The following is a 21,971-nucleotide window of genomic DNA, read 5'->3' as shown; positions in this document are numbered from 1 at the left end:
GCAAATCCACAGAGACAGAAAGCAGATTAGCAGCTGCTCAGGATTCGGTGATCGGGGGGAAATAGGGAGTGACTGTTAATAGGTATAGGGCTTCTTTTAGGGGGTAATAAAAATGAATAATATTGGGGGTGGTTGCAAACTGTATATATACTAAAACTCCTTTAATTATATGTTTTAAATGGGTGGATTGTACAGAACATGAGTCAAATCATAATAAAGCTGTTGTTTAAAAGAGAAGAATGAATGTATGATGGCCATTCAGAGAGGGTGAGATACTTGCCCAGGGTCACACAGCAGAGCCTCAACTCAAATGCTCAGATGGCAGAGGAGGTAAGCCTTATCCTGGCTCACCTCCTTACCTTGTTTGCTGCTGCTGCTGCTAAGTCGCTTCAGTCGTGTCCGACTCTGTGCGACCCCATAGACGGCAGCCCACCAGGCTCCCCCGTCCCTGGGATTCTCCAGGCAAGAACACTGGAGTGGGTTGCCATTTCCTTCTCCAATGCATGAAAGTGAAAAGTAAAAGTGAAGTCACTCAGTCGTGTCCGACTCTTCGAGACCCCATGGGCTGCAGCCTACCACGCTCCTCCGTCCATGGGATTTTCCAGGCAAAAGTACTGGAGTGGGGTGCCATCTCCTTCTCCTTACCTTGTTTAGTAAACCCTAACTAAGCCCCAGGTTAGCCTCCCTAGCCTCAACCTCCAAAGGGCAAACACTGATTCTGCAGACCACAAGTGGGAGAGCCCCAGCATAGCAGCTGCCTCCCCCGTGCTTGTCAAAGGCTACTTTGTCAGGTGGGGCCATTGGAAGGGGCAGGCTCAGCCAAGAGTGACCCCAAGAAGGCAGATGGCTCCAAACTCAAGCTGGCTGCCACCTGCGTTACTAGATCCCAGTGTCCCCAGCTCCAGCCTTTGGCGGTGCCGGGATGTCTCCACTTGGACCCTGTGGGCATGTGGCTGGCCCCTGGCTGCCCTCAGGAAGAGACCTGAGGATACGTCCCTGCCAGGGAAGGGGTTAGGAGGACGGAGGGTCCCAGCGGTGACATGCAGGTGAGTCTGAAGATAAGTCCGTCTGCCCCACCCCTGTCTGTCTGTCTAGGACCGTGGGAGGACAGATAGGTCGCGGGGCCCACCCCCACGCCCCGCCCCACCCTGCCTGCAGCTCCCAGGCACCCGCCTCCCCCCAGCCCAGCTGGCAGCCTCCGAGCCCCAGGCTGGTTTCCACTCCCTATTCGCTGTGCAGAGGCCCGTCTGTCCCGAGGGCTGGGCCTCTGACAGGTGTTCGGCATCCCCCAAACCCCAACCAAGCTGAATCCAAGTTTGAAGCCTGCGCCGCCTGAGTTCCCAGGCTCCGGTTCACCACCTCGCCATCCCTGTTCCTTGTCTGGTCACTGAGAGGGGAGAGGGGGCCCCTCAGGCTCCAGGGCAGGGGGCCACAACAAACCCGGAGGGTGGGAGAAGCCAGGAGCCCCATGGGGACCCCCCCCAGCCCTCTGTCTCAGCTGTGGGCGGAGGGAACCAGAGAAAACCTCAGCGTTCCCCTGTCATCGCCCCAGCATCCTCACCAGTTTCCTACCAGTCCAGGGCATCCTGGTGTCCAGCCAGCCCATCCCCAGGCCCCGCCATAGGCTCTGCCCCCATCCTGAGTTCAGATGAAGTCCAAACACCCACAGGGTTTTAGGGACCCTGAGTGCCCAGCCCTCATGAGCCCCACAGTCCAAGGGGGAGACACGTCCTCCTCCTCTCACTTAAACATGACTCCCAAACCAAAAACTCCTTCAGCTGACCCATCAACCTGACCCTCTGCAGGCAGGCTCAGAGCCCCAATCATACCAACTTGGTTCCCCTCCGCACAGCAGGGGCTCCACCATAAGCAGCCCCACACCAGAGCAAGAGCCCAGGGACGCCCAGATGAATGTGTCCAAAAGGTCCAGCCCTGGAGCTAGAACAGACAGAGCCTGTGGGAGAAAGGACTGGACTGGAAAAGCCAGGCTCAAGATGGACACACGACAGAGAGCTGTTCCCAGGACCAGCTTGCTCCCCAAACCCCAGGTGGCCGTCACCTCTGCAGTGACAGAAGCCTCTCATGACCACCGCCCCCACGATGACCGCTACTGGCCACCAGCTCTGGGTGCAACAACATGCTGGCTGGACTCTGAGCCAAGGAAACCCACATTCTCAAAACCACCCCACAGCTGCCCAAGGTCACCCAGCTGATGAGCGGCCATCAGAGTCTGAAACCAGAACCACCCTTTTTCCACCATCATCACAGCCACCCCTTATAGACTCACACAGACACATCCAAGCGAGGAGGCCAGGCTAGGAGGACTCCGCCTGCACAACCTCGGTGCCCCGCTATGGCGCCCTGGGCAGTACGCATGGCCTCCCCTCCCACAGCGCGCTGGGGATAGTCTCACCTCTGAGCTGTGGCCCACGCTGACCCCTCCCAGGGTGCCTGACCTGACTGCGGTTCTCAACAGGAGCACTGCGGACGCCAGGGTGGGACAGTTCTCCTGGCCCTGTAGCAGCCCTGACCCCCACCCAGTAAATGCCACCAGCAGCAACCCCCACTACTGTGACAGCCCATCGTGTCCTCATGTATCTTCGAATGCCCCAGGCACAGACACCTTCGAGGCCCAGCTCAGCCCCCACTTCCTCCCCATCCCACCCTTGTCTCAGTGACCACCTTCCTTTCCACTCAGGACCCCAAATTCAGCATCTCCCGGTTGGGCCTCATTTTCCTGCTTGGTCCAGAAGCACTTCAGCCAGAAACAGGGTTCCCAAGGTCAGAATGCCCAGAAGGCTTCCCACTGAGGCCCCAGCAGGCAGGTGGTTAAATAAAGTGACTGCCTCCCCTGGCCTGACGCAGCTGTCACTCTCCCTGGAGACACACCAGCCACACCCCTGGCTGGCCTCCCCAGCAGGTCTGCACCCCAGGGTTGGTAAATTCCATGTAACCAAGTCTCAGATGGAACCCAAGCTCTGAGCTCTGTGGCATCCCTGGAGGTCAGGCAGAAGACACAGCTCTGCGTCCCCTGCACCTGCCCCCGCCCATGCCTTAATCACCTCTAAGGAGGCCGGCTGACCAGCTGCCCCCTTGGCCTGGGCTCCCTGGACTCTGGGATTAAGAGCTGGGATTAAGGACGGACATATTCCTGGTAGTTCAGAAGCCCAGCAACCCATGTATATACGTGTGTGTGTGTGCGCGCGCGAGGCATGCAGGCGGCACTTGCAGGGGCATTTGCAGGCAGGCGTGCAGCTGCATTTGTGCACACACACCTTCAGGTTGTCTTAGGTGGGCTGAGATGCCTGAGATGTGGGCCTAGGTGTGCTCGTGTGAGCACAAGGGCTGTCTCTCTGTGAGGGGCTCATGTGCACTCGGGGGAATGTGCATCCCTGTCTCTGAGTGCCTGTGTGTCCACATACAGGGGTCTGTGTCTCCACACGTGTGCGCAGGACAGGTGTGTGCTCTTTCACACACACACAAATGGGTCTGCATGGGCACGTGCTTCTAGCCGTGCATCAATCCCCCCACCCTGAGGTGGCAGAGTGGCTCCTGGGAGACACTGTCTGCTGTCCTCCTGGGAGCTGCTGATACCATGGCCACCCAGGTGTTGGAAGCACGCCTCCTTACAGCCGAGAAAGGGGGCTCCTGACTCCCCCAGCCTCACATCAGAGCCACCAAAACAGCTGATGGCAAAGGAGCAGCCACAAACGGCCTTCCTACCCACGGGGACCCCTGGGCCCCGCGTGCACCAGCACAGACACCAGCACCACGCACACCCACAAACCCAGCCCTTCCCCCGAACCGAAACAGAAATGCGGCCTTAGCTCCACACAGATAGAGGATCGCCCTGGGCACAACCACAGCCTTGCAGGCAGCCCCCCAGACACAGACTGGATCTGAGATTGTCCCCAGCGAGTGTTCCAGCTCCCCGCCTCACAGGACAACAGAACTCAGCCAAGCCGGGGCTCAGCTCCCTGGAGGAGACGTTCTGCCTCTCACTGCTGGGATCCTGAACATCCAAGCTCCGTCTCTAGGCACCACATCTTCATCCAAACAGTGCGACCAGGGGCTCACTTCCTGTGGCCCTTTGTCCGGGAAACTACGCTTCTGGAGGGGAGGATGAAGGGAACGCGTGGAGGTGTGGGGTTCCTGGGCCCAGAGAGTGAGGAGTCGAGTCGCCCCTCTAGCCCTGACCCTAAACACCCCTCAGCCCCCAAAGACTCCTGCCCCTCTTCAGGTCCTACCAGCCCTAGGTCGCAGTCAGAGAGATGGGAGGCTCCAGGGAGGGAATGAGGCAGAGCCCTTGGGGGAACCAGGGCAGGAGGAGGGAGACAGAAAAGGATGGAGGGAAGGGGAGGTGCGTACAGTGGACCGACGGAGAGACAGAGGAGGCGGTGGGCAGGAGGTGGTGGGGGCCAGGAGACAGAGGACAGAGGGGGAGGAGCTCCCGTAACCAAGCCTGAGCCTTGGGTAATGCGGGAGCAGGTGCCCACTGCTCCCCACTGCCAGACCCCACTCGCCTCTTCTCCAGGCTTGGAGGCCACAGGAGCAGGGCGCTGGGGAGACAGGAGGTGGTGTCACAGCAGGGGACAGCCAGAAGTAAAACAGACTGAGGAGGCTCCAGAAGAGGAGGAAATAACGCAGCAGCGTCTGAATTGAGGGAAAGGAAACAAACTAATAAGTGTGAGGCCGACCAGCGAGATGATGTAATGCAGGGGCTGCTGCTGCAACCATGTATCCAGATGAGAGCTCCAGAGAGGTTAAGGCTGGAACCCTGTGGGGAGCCAGACACTGTAAAGCTGATGTCACAGAGCTCAGCAGTGAATCCTATGGCTTGTAGAAGAGCAGTGCCTGGGAGGCAGGAGGGAAGGGGCTGAAGAAGGGCTCACTGTGCTTGGGAGCTGGGAGGAGAGGTTGGTAAATGATCCCCAGAGAAGGGGACATCTGTGCTGGGTTTTGGAAGATGAGTAGGAGTTTGCTGGAGAATAACAGTCCATGGAGGGTGAAGAGCGTGTGGGTAGACTGGAAGGCAAGAGAGATAACCTTGTACTCTGTACTCAGGAAACAGCCAGGAGTCTTGGGTGGTAGTGGGGTGTGGGGCAAAAGGATGAGGCTAGAGAAGCACCCTGAGAGCACTGAACGGAATCAGTTTGGCATAGCGGCTTCCCTGGTGGCTCAGAGGGTAAAGCCTCTGCCTGCAGTGCGGGAGACCCAGGTTCGATTCCTGGGTCGGGAAGATCCCCTGGAGAAGGAAATGGCAACCCACTCCAGTACCCTTGCCTAGAAAATCCCATGGATGGAGAAGCCTGGTAGGCTACAGGCCATGGGGTCACAAAGATTCGGATACAACTGAGCGACTTCACTTTCAGTTTCTTGAAGAGGTTAGGAAAGGCTTCCTGGGAGAGGTCAGTGGGAGCTGGGCCTGCAGTCTTCGCACAAAGAGAGAGGTAAAGAGAAGAGACACGGTCCTGCCTGGGAGTCAGAGGACATAGTTCTTAGTCCCAGCTCAGCCACAGCCTTGCTGTGTTACTTCATGCAAATCATTGTACCTCTCTGAGCCTCAACTTCCTTGTAGGTTAAACAAAAAGGTTGAACTGTGCTGTGCTTAGTTGATCAGTGTGTCCAGCTCTGCGACCCCATGGACTGTAGCCCACCAGGCTCCTCTGTCCGTGGGGATTCTCCAGGCAACAATCCGGGAGTGGTTTGCCACGCCCTTCTCCAGAAAGGATGAACTACTAGCTCTCAAAAAAGACCCTCTCAAAAGACCCACGGCAATGAGGTCATTCTCTTGGCCTCAGTTTCCCCTTCAGGACCATGAAAAAGTTGGACAACAGTGTTTCCAAGGCCCTTCCAGCGCAAATCGTCTTCAGTCCTCTGATCTTTCCCGAGTCTGGGCTGGCCTCAGCGCACGGCCCAAGCTGAACAGAACACGTGCAACACAGAAGCCCCGTAAGGAAGCCAAGAGCCCAAAGCCTGGGCCAGGGCTCCCCCACAGCATCCCCACAGGCTCACCCAGAAGGACGTGAGTGGCCTTAAATCCATCCTTTCAGGCACCACCCTTCACAGTTCATAGCATACAAGGTAGCCTGCAGCAGCGCTTATGCACCAGATAGACCCTGACACTAGACTGGTGGTGTGGCTTAGTTGCTAAGTCACGTCTGACTCTTGCAACCCCAGGTAGACTGACCGGGTTCAAATCCTAGTAAGTGTGCCACTTCCTGGCTCTGTGATCTTGGGCATGTTTTTTAACCTCTGTGTGCCTCAACTCCCTCTTTTGTAGAATCAAGGTAATAACGGTGTCTCCTTCATAAGCTTGTAAGGATTAAGTGAGCTTTTATACGTAAGACATTAGGCAGAGTATATCACACATGGCAGGCCCTCAACAGGCATCATTCAGTATTAATACTATCACATCCATGCTCCTGTTGGCATCACATGCCAGCCCTCCAGGGCAGGATGGGGCTGCACCCATTTTACAGACCAATGTCCTCTACCTTGAGGATGGAACCCAATGCCTTGCTTTGGACTAAAGCCCACCTTGTGAGCCACTGGGGTCTCCCATGCCAAGGCACTATGCTGTTCAACTGTTCAGCCCCAAAACATCCTGTGGCACAGGGCCAGGCACCCAGGAGGTGCCCAGTGAATGTCTGTTACATGCAAGAAGCAACACACTCTCCTTAGAAACAGCATGCCCTCCAGCAATGGCGCCTCCCCTCTCCAAGGGAACTATGTTCCCACTTTCACATATGGCTCCCTTCCCCCAGCTGGGAGTTGCTGCCTTTAACCACATTTCACTTCCCTATTATATCATGACCTTTCCCACCTTTGAGCCTTTGTGCATCTTGATCCCTCTGCCTATCAATCTGCTGCCATCCTTCAAGGCCTGAAACAAAGGACACCTCCTCCAGGGAGCCCTCCCTGATTCCCTAGAGCCAAAAACCAACTTCTCTTTCCCCTGACTCACTTCCTCAGCCCCTCACCTCACTGGAACCTTCCTGAGGTCAGGGATCGGGCTGAGCCCCCTCAGAGTTCCTAGTCCTCAGCACAAGCCAGACACAGAAGGGACATAAGTAAATAGCAGCTAAAAGTGACTGGCAGGTCAGCAGCAGAGTACGGACAAGACCTCAGGCACTGGACTCCCTGCCCAGGAAACTCTCTGCCCAGGAAACCAGACTCGCAGCCCAGCCCCCAACTGGCCTGGATCATGTCCCAGAGGCTGGGACAGAAGTGCTCAGTGTGATGGGCAAGGAAAGGGCACCTCCTACCCTGGCCCAAGAGGAACAACAGACAGCCCACCTGAAGGAAGCAGGCCTCCTGTCCTCTGCCCAGCCCAGCCGGCCTGCCCTCCCTTCCCAGCTGGGCTACCCCAGGTCAGCTCCTGCCCTCTCTGGCTTCTGGTCTTTCTGAGAGTTCCTCAAATGTGAAGACTGGAAGAGCCACTGGGTCACCCAGCCCAATTTCCCCACTTTACAGATGTGAAAGTAGATGCTGGGGATGGCGGTGGGAGGCAGGACGTTGCCCCATAGTCACAGGACATGCCTGAAGCCGGTTCACTCTGAGACACAATCTTAGGGAAAGTATAACCATCAAAACAAGTAAAATACAAGTAACTATTCAGCAGCAGCTTCCTTTTAACTAGCTGCCCCTCCCCCAGCACTGCTCCTCATCCCAACCTAGTGAATGAGAAATTACTGGCCCAGGTGACAGAGGAGGAGAAAAGGCGAACTCAAGGAGTCGCATGCCCAGATTCACACAGCTTCTATGGCAGAGCTGGGATTCGAACCCGTCGGGGAGGGAAGCAGGGCCTCCTCCCTGCTTCTCTTCAATGCCTGCCCTCACACGGACACAAACCCACCAAACAAGGCTCACTGACAAGAGGCAGGACACACACAAGATACCCCTGCACACCCACAGCCCCCAGCACAGGGCCAGGCACACAGCAAGTGTTCAATTCACGTTTGCATAATGAACAGAGTAGTCCATCAAGAGACAGGCCCCAAGCCTCCTGGGCCTACCCTACCAAACAACAGGGCATCTCGGGAAGCACACTCCTGAAATACATTGCCTAAGCTCTTGGGCCTCTGTGTCACCATCTGTAAAATGGGGTAACAATACCTACTGCATAGTGTCGTGGTAAGAACTGAGATAAAGCATGTTAGGTACGTGGAACTGTGCCTGGTCCATCGCATGCGCTCTGTAAGGACTGGCCACTATCGCTATCACCACAGTACCTGGCTCCCCAGCAGCGGAGCAACTTGAGGGCAGGATCCAGGTAAAACTCAGCAGCGGACACCTCCACCCCACCCTCAATGGCAGCCTGGCCATGAGAAGTCGCAGTAGATGTATGGTGGGTGAGCAAACGGTGGGGCAGACATGGGCGCCTGCTCTAGCCGTGGACCCTGGAGAGGGCGGCAGTATCTGGCTTCTGCCAGACACCCCAAGAAGTAAGAACAGCTTTCCCCTGCTCCCAATATAACTGCCACCCCCACCTCTCCTGGAGCCTTGCCTGCTCAGTCCCCACACGGCCCCCCAAACCCCAGCCCAGGGAGGGAAGACAGGCCTAATGAGCCACCCACAGCCCCCTGGTGCCCGCAGTCGAATTGGCAATCAGCTTGCTGCAATTAGATTTCTGAGATCCTGCTGGTGATTGATTCTAAATTACCCTTATTAAAGTCTGGGCTCGTGAGCAGAGCTTGGAGGGTGGGGGATGGGGGTGGGGAGTGGGGGGGTAGGGCCTGGCTGGCAGCACAAGGGGGTGCAGAGTTCTGGGAGGGCTTGAGTTGAGGCTGACCCCAGAGGGAAGCAAGCCCATGGCCCATCCCAGAAGTGGGGTATAGGCCCTAATCAGTATTATCCCCCACCCCCAACTCCCACCCCTCAGATTTCTCCCCAGCACCCCAAACCCCCAACCCTCATCACTCATCTCAGAAAACCTTGCTCCTGAAGAAGTGTGATGACCAGGTTGGCAACAGGACAGACAGAATCCAGAGTAGGTTGCAAAGCAACCAAACACCCAGCTTCACCAGCATCCAGGCATGTAAGCCCTGGCCGGTGGCTTGACATCTCCAGGCCTTCTTCTAAAGGGTAGAATGCCACCAGCATCAGAAGGCTCAAGGAGACCACAGGCTGGAGGATCAGCCCCAATCCTTGGGCAAGGCCCCAGGCCATCTCCAAGCCTGAGGACTCCCATCTGTGAGCCTGGAAGGCTGCGGGGCGGATCGTCTCTTTAGGGCTCTTCCATCCCTGAGGTCCTATGTAAACATCAACAGTCACCGACTCTGGGCCAGGATGTGTGTGATGAATGCAACGCAGCTGAGGGGCTCCCCAGCTGGTAGGAAAGGGAGACAGCCCGGTGTCAGCTTGTTCTGGGCAATACCTCCAATAGCAAGGTCTCTCTGGGGTTCCAGGACTGGAAGGGCCTGAAGAGTCGTCAAGTCTGATCTACTACCTCCAGACTGGACCACAGGCTGCCAAAAACAGCTCCAAAGAACCAAAGTCCCGGTGAACTCAGTACCACGAGGCAGCGGAAAGTGCTTCCTCTAATCCGGCCTCAGCCCTGCCTGTTGCAACGGGGAGTTCTGGCCCAAGTTCTCCTTCCTAGGGCAGACCCCACCCCCGGGGCTCTACTTTGGGTCATCCATGATCTCCATCCCCCTCAAAAGCAGTTCCTCAGTGAGACCAAGAAAGGCACAGGAAAAGAGCGAGACCAAAGCAGGTGAGTGGAAGAGACTGCTCTTTGCAGGAGGAGTCCACGTCTTACCAGGCACTTGATTGATCTGTATTTTCTCAAAGAACTCTGAGGCACAGGTACTCTTAGCTCCTTTTAAAGAGGCGGCAACTGAGGTTCAGAGAGGTTAAGTGAACTTGCCAAGATCACACAGCCAGAAATTGGCAGAAGCAGGATCTCAACCCTGGTCCAGTGGGCTCTGGGGCCCCTGTTTCTTTCACTACTTCAAGCTGCACCCTCAGGTTTGGAGACCGCCCCCCCCCAAAAAAAAAGAGACATCATTCAAGGCCCAGGTGGGGACCCAGGGATAGGAAGAAGGCAGACCTCAGGCAGCTGGGGCATGGAGAACATTCTCCACTGGGTATAAAAGGCTGCCACAGGCATTCCCCGCCCTCCAGTCTCTGCAGCCAGGTAGGGAAGGGGCCAGATCACTTGACAGGGGCCACCCTCACCCCATCCCCCAGCTGGGCCCTCAGCCATTGCTGCTCAGACTCCCCCTGTAATCACGGCTTCCTGTTTGGCGCTGAGACTAGGCCTGGTCAGTGGGGGGAGGGGAGCGGACGCCCCTCTGGCCAGGGACTGCTCTGGAGGGAAGGAGGGGGGCCGGAAGAGAGGCTGACCCAGCCTCCTGGAATCTTGGGAGGCTGGGAGCCAAGGCAAGAGGAGGGGGTGTCAGTCAACAAATGTTTACTGGGCGGGCGCTGGCCTGATGTTCCCAGGATGCGGTGGAATGTTAGGGGGACAGCAAGACTCGCCAGGTGGTCCAGCCCAGACCCTGTTCTCTGCTTCAGGGGGCAGTTGCAGGGTGAGCAAGGGCCTGGACCCAGTGACAGCTCCTGGCTCCAGCCACCCCGCCTCCCCACCCTATCCCCGACACAAAATCACAGGGCTCCCAGCATCTGGGCTGGAGCCCAGAACCACAGGGCCTCTGTCCCACCCAGATGTGGTGGCCGCGCCTCAGTGTTCAGACCACAGGCCCCCGCCCGCCCTGTGGCCCCCTGGCGCCTCCTGGCCCATAGGCACACGCTCGGACCCAGCAGGACTCTGCCAGCCTCACTGTCTTCAATGTTTCACCCCAACTCGCCTCCACAGGAGACAACACAGAGCCCCAGTCCGGGCTCCAAAGTTCATAGTTTTGGCTTCCTTCACTCATTCACTCTTCATTCATTCAAGTCAGTCCATTCTGGGCCAGGCACAGTGCTGGCCGTGGGGGTGCAGCAACGAGCAAGCTAGCCAGAGAGCCTCCCCAAGGTGCTCATGGTCTATCCAGAAAGTGTCTGACCCTTCTCCAGACTGCTGTGTGGCCTCCAAGTCACTCCCTCTCTCTGAGCCTCCGTCACTCCGGCCAGAGGGACCCGTAGGTGTAAGAGGGCCAGGATTCAGGGATGGGGTGATAGGGACGTAGATCGGGACTCCACACAACTTTCTAAGAGTCAGAGAGGATCAAAGGCAGGCCCGATCATCTGTGCAGAGAATCAGCCCCAACACTGGGGGCATCCAGTGGGTGTCCAGGGGGCATGTTCACTTTTTAGACCCTTCTCACCCTGAGGTTCTAAACACTCCCCTCTCCTGGGCCATGTCACATGACTCAGACACAAGCCTCTCCCCCCAACCCCCGCATCTTGTTGACTGCCTGCAGTTTATGAAGCTCTCCCTTGATTCATCCCCCAAGACCCTCAGAAGAGCTCACTTACGAATCACTGAGCCTTGAGACGTGGTGGGGGAGCAAGAGCTCCAGAGCCAGGCCCTCCCCCACCTACCACACATGTAGCATCACCCACCGCCAAGGCTACAGCGAGAATTAAAAGAAAAAAGACAGGGGGCATGCCTGGCCCAGAGCCTGGCAAGGAGCAGGCATTCATGAAGCAGGTAATGTCGGCGTAATTGGGGAGTAGGGACGGCTAAAAGGGAAGAACCTTGCCCAGGATCACATGGCAAGAGAGACTGAAATTAGGACTGCAGCCCGGTTCTATTAGCCTGCCAGGCCCTGGCTCAATCCTGCTCTGCCACTTTCCAACTGTGTGACATTGAGCAAGCTGCTTAACCTCTCTGTGCCTCAGTTTTCCCCATCTGTAAAATGGGGGTTCTAACAACTCCTACCTCCAAAGATTATCATGAGGATTAAATGAGTCAATACATACCAAGTGCTCAATGGGCAGGGCTCATTAGCATTAGCTGCTCTTTGTATGATTAAGCCCTCCGAGGTGTGGATGCTGCCACCCAAATCAGGGCCTCGGCCCCTGTTCAGCTCACCACCTCCCATCCCCAGCTTCCTCCGTCTGCTCCAGCCTGAAGGAATCCTACTGCAGCCCCCTCTGGAAGGACTCATCCCTTTCCCCTCCCTTTCAGCAGCTCTGGGGGGTGGTCCCAGCTCCGCAGGGAAGGGCAGGAGGGAGGCCTACACTCAGCAGGACCTGTGGCTTGGGGGGTGAGGGGAGCTCTGTTTCTACCTTCTCCCCTCCATAACGACCCTCTCACCCACCCACCACTGCCCCGGCATTTTCCAGGTCTCAAGTCCAAAGCTGCCCCTGCCCCAGCACTGCCCTGGCCCTCCCGGGACCCTACGCCCCAGTCCATGGGATGGGACAGCCATTTGTTTTCAAAAACACCCCATGCCAAACCCTATTATGAGGGAACAAGAAATACACTGAATTCACAGCTGGGGGACATTGTGCTGCTCCCCAGGGAGCAGAAGACACCAAGTTCCAACCCCAACTCGGCCATGAGAATGATATGAGGCCCCCACGCCCCCCAGTAGCAATTCTGTGCATCAATATTGGTCCCCAGTTGACAGGTGAGAAAGCTGAGGGTCAGGGCAGGCTACAGCTTGCTCAGTGTCATATGGCACATAGCTTAGCTTAAAACCTCCTCCTTCAGGAAGCCCTCCCTCGACTCCCTCCTAGAAAGGACCCATGTCTTGAGAGTGCACTGGCAGGCTGTGCTGGGTCTAGCCCAGGAGCTCATCTTCTCGTCGCAACACCCCTGTGAGGCTGGCACTGTCACGGTCCCTATTTGACAGACAAGAATGTGGAAAAGGAGAGAGCCCTTACTCAAAGCCTCTGTCCCCGAGTCCCTGCCACCTCGGGTGCCAACAACTATGGATCCCTAGGTATCCCTGTTGTCAGGGCCTGACCTGGAACCACCCAGGGGTCCCCCATCATTTAAGTTTTACAGTGAGGACAATCTCGCCCTGCAACTCAGTGTTCACAGCCAACCAGAGCAGCTAGGGGGAGCGGAGTAGGGAGCTCCTGGATGCTTGATATCATGGGGGTGGGGAGTGAGCAGGAACCACCAGGGCTGGGGGCTTCAAAAGAATTCCGCGGGCACTTCCCTGGTGGTCCAAGGTTAAGAACCCACCTGCCAAGGCAGGGGGTACAGGTTCCATCCCTGACCCAGGAAGATCCCACATGCCGCTAGGCAACTAAGCCCATGCACCCCAAGGCCTATGTTCCACAACAAGAGAAGCCATGGCAATAATAAGTCCACGCACAACGAGAGGGTAGCCCCTGCTCGCTGTAACTAGAGAGAGCCTGCATGAAGCAATGAAAACCCAGTGCAGCCAAAAATAAACAAATAAAAGAATTCCCTGAGTGGTCTCCTCTTCCCATGTCCCCACCCTTCCACTTCCCACACCTACCAGCCCCCAATCACAGAATGACAAGCTTGTCAAAGAACAAGAAAAGACCATTTGCCGAGGGTTTACTATGTGCCAGGCACCACGCTAAGAGCTTTACATATTAACCCCATTTGTTCTCCTATCCTTCCAGTTTTCACAGGTGGAAATGAAAGCGCAGAGAGGTTAAATCGCTTTCTCAAGATCACAAAGCCATGAACTCCCGCCACTGGGAATTCACACAAGACTAAGTGATTATCTAAGTCCCTTTCAGCCCTGATCATCCAAAGAACGCAATTTAAAGCTAAAATTTCCAGGATGTCCACATTCTAGGTCTTTCTGGGTAGACTTAAGTATAATACAACAACCGAAGTGACCCCGAAGGCAGACGTCCCTCAGAGTCATAGACAGCTGGCTTCTCAGAGACACTCCCCAACTCACCACGTGCAGCATGAATGAGACCTGTTACCCCTACTGAGGCCATCCTAGAAGCTGCCCCGTACATACACACACACACACAAGCGCCCTTTCAAGCTGGTGAGCACCTTGGTATCACCCTTCCTGAGTCCTTCCCCTGCCCTGAGTCAGCCACTGCCCATCCCAGTGATGCCCTTGGGGGTCCCCACCACGGAGGCCACTCCTGAAGCCATCCTGATTGGGGCTCTTCTGATCTAACTTCAGTCCCTCCTGATGCAGGCATCATCCTCTTCTTCTGGTGCCAAGCCCTTGGCCCCTGGGCACCACCCATTAACCCTTTGGCTCCCAGGTCAGATGAGTCGATGTCCCTCCTCCTGGAAAGGTGTGAAGCCTGGAGAAGACGGGGACCCCCCTCCGCCACCTCATCTGGAGCCCTGCCCCTCCTCTCCTCCACATCCAGTGCCTCCATCTGAGCCTCCAGACCCGTGACCCTGGGGGTTGGCTTTATCTGCCACCCAGCGCTGGGTCGAAGCCACACCCACTCCACCTGGCCCTCAGACCTGCCTCACAGAGACCTTTCACTTCACGGTGTGCTCACTTCATTCCTTCCACCGCCTCGTGGCGCACAGACCATGAGCCTGGTTTTACGGATGAGGAAAAGTTCTACGAGGGGCGTGAGCTGCCCAGGGCTCACTCAGCTCAGGGTTCCCGCTGGGCTGCCGAGTCTAAAGCATGGCGTCGGCACCCCTTTTCATTCATCTAGACATCAAGCATTCACCGAGCTCCTCCTGTGGGCCAGCACACACGGCATCTCATTTAATCTCTCAGGAGGGTATTATTAGCCCCATTCTGCAGAGGGGAAAAATGGAAGCTCAGACAGGTGAGACGAGTTGTCCAAGGTCACACTAGAATCAGGGGTGAGAGCAGGATTGGAACCCAAGGCTGTGTGATTTTCAAGTCTCTGATTCCTAAGATGGTCTTCCAGAAGTGTAGCTGAGAAAGGGACCCAGTTACCAGGATGGGTTGGATCTCTGTCCTTCCCAGGGACCTCTTTTCCTCACTCCATCTGGGGGAGACTTGGGGATGAGGCACCCAGCCCACAAGCCCCAGTACTCAGCCTGGCATTCAACACTTCCCCACCCCAGCCCACCCAGCTCAAAGCCCTCAGACAGATGGGGAGGACTGAGGACTAGCATGTCTGTCCAAAAAGCCCCTGCCCATCCTCCTCCCATTTCACAGACTGGCCAACTGAGGCCCAAAGAGACTTGCAGGGGCAGAGTAGGCACCTGGGGGGTTGCCTGAGAGGCCTGGGTTCCTCTCACCCTGGGGAATGGTGGGTGCCAGGCATAACTCCTAGAACCAACCAAGGGAACTAGAAGTCTCCCCAGTTCATGGCCAGGGCAGGCTCCAGACACGTGCCAATGGGTAACTCACTTGGGACCTGGGTCCCGCAAGGAGGAGGAGGTGGCCTTTCTTCCTGCTGCCCCTGATGGAGCCAGAACTGAGCCTGCTGCGGTCAAAGAGACACTGAGGGGTCAGGTCATACATGTATACTAACGGCTACCAGCACAGGCACGACCCTGGAGAGGTGCGTGCTCCATGCACCGGGTCAACCATACACCTGCCTGCACACGCTTGCACACACACACACACACACACCACAGAGGCCTCCCCCCAACACAGTCACCCCCTGCAAGCACACTCAGCATGGCCAACGGTCTCCAGCCCGGCCCCGGGTGCACACAGACACAATGGGTCACCCTGACACGACCACACGCAGGTAGGGCACGGGGCCCCCATCCACAGGGACGGGCTGGTCCTCACGCCTCATCCTTCACGCGTGCACACCCCACGGGTCCCAGCACCCTCCACGGAGCTGGCCACACACGCGGTCACCCTCACCCACCCCCTCAGGTCACCTTCACACAAGTCACCCTCCTCCCCTCCCCCTCCCCGGGCCGCCCGCCCCCCCACACACCGCCCCCGGCCCTCCTGCAACGACCCTCGGAGGGAAGAACCGAAAGCACACCCTTCCCCCCCCGCAGGAGGAGGCGACCCCATTCCCTAAAAGTGGCCGCGGTCTGGGCACACCCACGAAGCACCAAGCCACGTCCGCTCAGACCCGAGACACGCCCAGCGCGGCCCCGCGCCCGGACCCCCGCCGGGACCCCAGGCCGCCCTCGGGGAAGGGTCCCCCCGCCGGCGGGAAAACTAGCCCCCGGGAGGCACGGGCGGCCAGGCGCGGGCTCCCCGCAGGCCGGCGCGGGGCGCGGGAACGGGAGGCACTCACCCCCGCGGCGCGCCCCGCCAGCAGCAGCAGCAGCAGCGGAGGCAGGAGCAGCCCGCGGGCCCCGGGCCCGGCCGCGGCCCCGGCTCCGGCGCCAGCCCCGTGGGCGGCCCCGGCGCGGTGCGGCGGCCCCGGCTTCATGGCGGCGGCGGCGGCGGCGGCGGGCGCTTTTGTTCCCGAGGCGGCGGCGGCGGCGCGGCCCGGCGGCTGGCCCGGCGCGCTCTCGGTCGGGGCTCCGGCTCGGCGGCCCGGCTCCGCCCGGCAGCTCCGCGCCCACGGCCGCCGCGCCCGCAGGAAGCGTGCGCTGCCGCCGGGCCGCCCCCAGCGCGGGGGGCGGGGCGCGGAGGGGCGGGGCCGGCGCTGAGCGCCCCCCCGCCCGCCGCCGGGGTCCCTGCGCGCCCCGCGCTCCGCACGCACCCGCCCGCTGCGGGATCCGGGTGCCGAGGAAATCGCGCGAGCGGGGACCGGTCGCCGGCCTCACTGAACCTCGCTCTGGGGACCGGGACCCGCAGCGCGCGCCGCCCCCGGCCGTCGCGGGGCTTGGAGGGGGAAGGACCCCGCGTGGAGGTGCGGGGTACGACCTGGCTCGTCAGAGTCGGTGCAGATGGGTCTCATCTGCTTGGCCGTGGGTACCCTCCCGCTAAGGGTTCACTGACTCTCCCAGGACCCATCAGCCCCTCTAGCCGATCCACAAGAGGGGGCCACGGGTCATCCGGGTTCATTGGGCTTTGATGTCTCCAGGACACGGGTGGGCAGCGGGACCGCAGAGCAGGCCTCAGTCTCCCCTCTGCGCCAGCAGGTCACTGGTTGGACAGGCCTGGCCAGGTGCTTCTTCCCGCGCAGCTATGTGACCCCAGGCAGGCGCTGCCCACTCTCCCAGACTCGGATTCTTCACTGTAGGCTGCAGACCCTTCTGCTCCCAGGGCAGGTGGTGTGAAAAGTATGTCCCAGATGGGGGGGTGTCCCGAGCTGTGGTCATTTTCCCTTGGGTGCTCATCGTGGGTTCCTCTGTGGCTTTTATCTCCGCCTGACATATGAGGCACTTCGCTTACCCTCTGGCGTCTCCCACCACCACACCAGAGTCCCAGGAGGGCAGTGGCTTGGTCGTCTTGCTCACTGCTCTGTCCCCAGCACTGCTCTGGTGCAGAACAGCGGTTCAGTGCCGATTGGTTGGATCAGTGAATGTGTTTTCCGCTCACTCCCATCCACCTGTTTTGGAGGAAGAAGGGTATAGATATGCAAAATGATAGGATACTGCAATAGGAACTCCCCAGGTGGGTAGGTGGCCAATACGAGACTGGAGCCCTTGGGCTGCAAGGAGATCCAGCCAGCCCATTCTGAAGGAGATCAGCCCTGGGATTTCTTTGGAAGGAATGATGCTAAAGCTGAAGCTCCAGTACTTTGGCCACCTCATGCGAAGAGTTGACTCATTGGAAAAGACTCTGATGCTGGGAGGGATTGGGGGCAGGAGGAGAAGATGTATGAGATGATGGATGAGATGGCTGGATGGCATCACCGACTCGATGGACATGAGTTTGAGTGAATTCCGGGAGTTGGTGATGGACAGGGAGGCCTGGCGTGCTGCAATTCATGGGGTTGCAAAGAGTCAGACACGACTGAGCGACTGAACTGAACTGAAGCCCCTGGTCCATGCCAAGTACTTAACATGAGTGACCCCATAAAGTAGGTGCTGTCAATATCTCCACTTCCTAGATGGGAAACCGAGGCCTGGAGAGAGAAGATTATTTGCTGGCCCTGGCCGGCTGAAAGTCTCTGCTCCCAGCCTCCCTTTCCCCAGACCCAGTGCAGGGCCTGCCGTCAACAAAGGGGAAATCATTGAGCTGAAACTGGAACAGTTCCCCCCAAGGAACAGGAAACTGAAACCAGGACTGATGGAGCCAGTAGGGGAGAGTGCCGGGTGTGGACCTGAGGAACAGACCCTGGCACCAGCCATGGTTTGGGGTGTGGGATGAATCTGGACTGGTCCTTCTAGGGGCTTGAGAGGAGGGTCAAAGGACAAAGGTCAGTTCAGTATCAAGTGGAGCTTCATTAGGCGTTCCCTGCAAGGGAGCTCACGAGAGCCTCATCCAGATGCCCTTGGACAGAGATCTGAAGAGGAAGTCAGGGCAACTTCAACACTCTGAGATTCAAAAATCCCTAGGACTTCTGAGCTCCCAGCCTCTGGGAATCCCATTGCCAAACCTCTAGGAACTCTGACCATAGGCCCCTTGGGAAGATGGCTGGAGAGGGGCTGACGGGGCCCAGTAGAGGGGGAGCTGGTTCCAGTTGAGGCAGCACTGCCTGGAGTTAAAGAGCTCCGACTCAACTGGGCAAACACTTGGGTTCAGACCTCCATTCTGTCAGCTGTGAGCTGGGTGACTCTGGATGAGTGAGTTTACCCCTCTAAGCCTCAGTTTCCCAACTGTAATGTGGAAAACACGACCACGTGGTCACTCACTCATTCATCATCCAAAGATAAAGTGGGTGCCGTGTGTGCCAGGCCCAGGGCCGCATGCCAGGCTGTAAAGATTAAAGGAGCTATTCTGGCCGTTGAACTGGGGGTTCAATAAAGGTGGCTCAATCATGTCCAACTCTTTGCGATCCTATGGACTGTAGCCCACCAGGCTCCTCTGTCCATGGAATTCTCCAGGCAAGAATACTGGAGTGGATAGCCATTCCCTTCTCCAGGGGACCTTCCTGACCCCATGATCAAACCCTGGTCTCCTGCATTGCAGATGGATTCTTTACCATCTGAGCCAACAGGGTGGCTGAAATGATGCTTATTAAGTAAGGGACCCAGATACAAGGATAGTTACTTCCCAGAGGAGCTGCCACAGGCCCAGGGAACAGACTGGGTCTGAGAAGCCCCCAAAGGGCAGACTTGGAGCCAACAGGGTCAGGGTAGGGCGTTTGAGACGCCAGATATCCGCTCTGTATAAGGAGGGACTTTGGAACAGCTGGAACTGGCCACAGATGGCACTGGCTACTCTGAGAAGTAGTGAGCACTCTAAGCAAGTAGACGAGGCTCAGAAAACTAGCCATCAGGGAGGCCATTAAGACAGTCCCCATGCACAGAATGGGCATGGCCCACCTTTAGAGGTCCCTGCCAGTTCTGAGACTTCTGGAAGCTGTGGCCCTCTTCCCTGACGCCCCAGGGAGGGGGCAGGCTCTTTGGCCTGGGCAGGCCCAGAGCGCCCCCTGCCGCACCTCAAGAGATACTGGTCCCAGCCCAAGCTGAGCCGTGTCTGAGCCCCGAAGGTCTCATTCAGCCCCTAACCCCTCCCACCTCCCCAGCCTCGCTCTCCTTGGTGTTCACAGCTGCACACACAGCGTTCCAGCGCCTGACGTTCCATGCGGTCAGCACCCCCCTCCCCATGGCTACCTGTGCACTGGAGCCGCACCCCAGCTTCTCAGGGTCTCCCTTACCTGCGATCACCATCCACACAGGCATCTGCTCCGCCCCACTCGGACAGCAGAACTCCTGTGGCCCGCTTGGCCCCTCGGGGGAGCCTTCCTGACTCCCTCAGGTGGGGCTTAACCCCCACCCAGCCCACCCACGCCCAAGCCAGCACCCTGGACAAGACCCAAGCTTGCCCTCCCAGCCCTTTCAGTCCCTACTCTCTGTCACTCCCCGCCCCACTCCCACACCCACCCACCCTAAGTGGGAGGCCCCAGTACCCCCAAAGGACAATGGAGCAGAGCTGATTAGACACCAGGCGCGGCTTAAAAATGCACATCGCCTGCAGAGCAGCTTTATCCCCACTTTACAAGGGACGACCCACAGCCCAGAGAAGTTAGGAGATGTGTCCAGGGTCACCCAGCTGGTGAGGGAGAGCTAAGCTCTTGACCCTGCTCTCAACAGTAACACTGCAAAGGCAGGTCCAGAGGTCTGTCAAGGGAGGCATTTGATGAGGGAGGTTAAGAGGCGGTGAGGCGATTCGCACCGTCACATGGACACAACCAAGTTGTGGATGCACTCAGAGGAGCCTGGAGACCAGACGACCCGGCTACAGGCGCGCAGAACGCCAGGCCTCACCACCCACCCCATGCAGGCCTTTCTTTGCCCTAGCCAGGCCGCCTGGCTCCAGCAAGGCAGCAAAAGGGAAGTGGAGGCCTCCGCCGGAATCTCTGAGCTCCAGGCCTGTGCGGCATTTCCAGGCCTGGAACACAGGAGCTGCTCCGCAATCGTTGCCTGACTCCACCTGCTCCCAGAGGTTTGGCTAAACAGACCAGCTTTTTGGAACTCACATTGCCGTGAGATGATGAGAGCCAGGACCTCCTGAGGGCTTGCCCTTCGCCAAACACCATCCAGGGCACCTGCCAGCGGCGCCCTCCCTACTCCTCTTGCAGCCCAGGATTCGTGTACCACAAACACACTTGCCTCCTAGCGTCGTTGCCCAGAGGAGTCTAGCAGTGACGCCTGGCACGCGAGGAGCGGGATGCATGGGTTTGCGCCTTCCTTGGTCACCAGTTTCCAGCTGGGGAAACTGGGGCCCTGAGAGGCTTAGGTGGCTGGCCCGGGGTTGCACAGCCAGGAAGTTAGGGGGCTGACAGGGGTCCGCTGTGCTCTTCCCTGTGGCCACACGGGGGACTTTATGATTCTCACCAGCCCTCCAACTCAAGGCAGTCACAGGTGTGGGAAAAGCAGTCTTTGCCTTGCCTCGGCTTCCCCTGACTCCCCCTGCCGCTCCGCACCTACCTTCTCCCATCATAACTTCCCATCTTGCCCAAGACTCACGATGGAGCCAGAGCCCAGATTTGCTTCTGAGAAAAGCCCAAATGACAGAAGTCCTGACATGTCATTGACCCCAAAATCAGGAAGTGAAAGAAGGTTCTGGCAAGAAGGCTCCGGGTGGAGCCCACAGAGAGAACTTGGGAAGGCTCGGGCTGTCTGTCTGCTGATCCAGCAAGTAGAAAAGTCACGGGATAAGCTGAGTGGCTGCTGGGAGAGAGTCTGCAGGGCCTGGGTGGGAGCGGGAGGGCTTGGCCCCCATCTAGGGGGAGCCCCCTGCCCGCCAAGGGGCCTGCCTGTGTGAGGGTCTCAGAAGGCCATCCTCGGGCCTTTCCTGAGCCCACCGTGTGCCAGGGACTTGAAGGCACTTCTCCTCAAGATGAAGAGTGGGTGATGCCCCTGGGCACACAGCTGCCAGGCATGGGGCTAGGATTCGAACCCAGGCCTCTCCTAGGTCTGTGAGCTCGGGGGTTGCAAACCAAGGACCCACAGGGTTCTTGGGAGGCCCCTCGGGCAGGTATGGAGGCGGAGGAGAGAAGAGGGGTAGAGAGGAAGTCCAATTCTGTTTCAGATGAGTGACCTGGGAGCCAGAGAGCAGGCCTAGCCTGGTCACCCGAGAGGGGAGAGCAGAGGTCACAGAGACCCCAAGTGGGGCAGGTGGATGCGGAAACCTTGTTTCTGGGTCCATCTGGCCCAGGTGCCAGACCAACCGGGGCCCAGGGGGAGGTGGAAGGGGAGGAGAAATTGCCTAAAACAACAACTGTTCCAGGAGAGAGGCTCTGACCTCAAGGTGGGTGGGGATGAAAACGGGGGTGGACCCAACTCTGTGGGACCCAAGTTTATACAGTTTGAGGGGATCATGAATACAAGATTAGGGACTGGCTTTGGAAGGGGGTTGTGCCGGTGAGGGTCCCCAAAGCTTAAGCTTCACGTGTTTTACATTCGTCTGAACAGAAGCCCACAGCCCAGCCAGGTACCCTCAACTGAGTCCAGCAGTCAGCAGAGGAGCCTGGGCAGGGAAGGGTTAACCCCGCTCTGAGGGCTCGGTATCCTGGGGGGAATATAGGAAGGCTTCATGGTGGTGGCACCTCCACTGAACCATGGTGGGCCCACCTCTGAGAGTGGGTGCTCTGAAGTGGTCGCACTCGAGGCTCCGCCCCCCTCAGAGGAGGGCTCCTAAAGCCTTGAGCTC

The 21,971-nt window shown here is 58.1% G+C and overlaps 1 protein-coding gene across 1 annotated transcript in view; it reads right to left on the bottom strand.

Moving 5' to 3' along the window:
- The window catches only part of SDC3 (syndecan 3), a 41,741-nt gene extending 22,318 nt beyond the window's left edge, over positions 1-19,423 (bottom strand). The window contains exons 1-3 of the mRNA XM_069573785.1: positions 19,334-19,423; positions 17,100-17,185; positions 16,051-16,471 (exon numbers count right to left, since the gene is read on the bottom strand). Coding sequence (XP_069429886.1) covers positions 16,051-16,471; positions 17,100-17,185; positions 19,334-19,423 — 597 coding nt within the window. The remainder of the gene's footprint in view (positions 1-16,050; positions 16,472-17,099; positions 17,186-19,333) is intronic.
- Positions 19,424-21,971: the final 2,548 nt, after the last annotated feature.

Source organism: Ovis canadensis, chromosome 2, assembly GCF_042477335.2.
Source record: "Ovis canadensis isolate MfBH-ARS-UI-01 breed Bighorn chromosome 2, ARS-UI_OviCan_v2, whole genome shotgun sequence".
NCBI classification, from domain to species: domain Eukaryota; kingdom Metazoa; phylum Chordata; class Mammalia; order Artiodactyla; family Bovidae; genus Ovis; species Ovis canadensis.
Note: the sequence above shows the minus strand (reverse complement) of the source record. Positions and strands in the feature narration are given on the sequence as shown.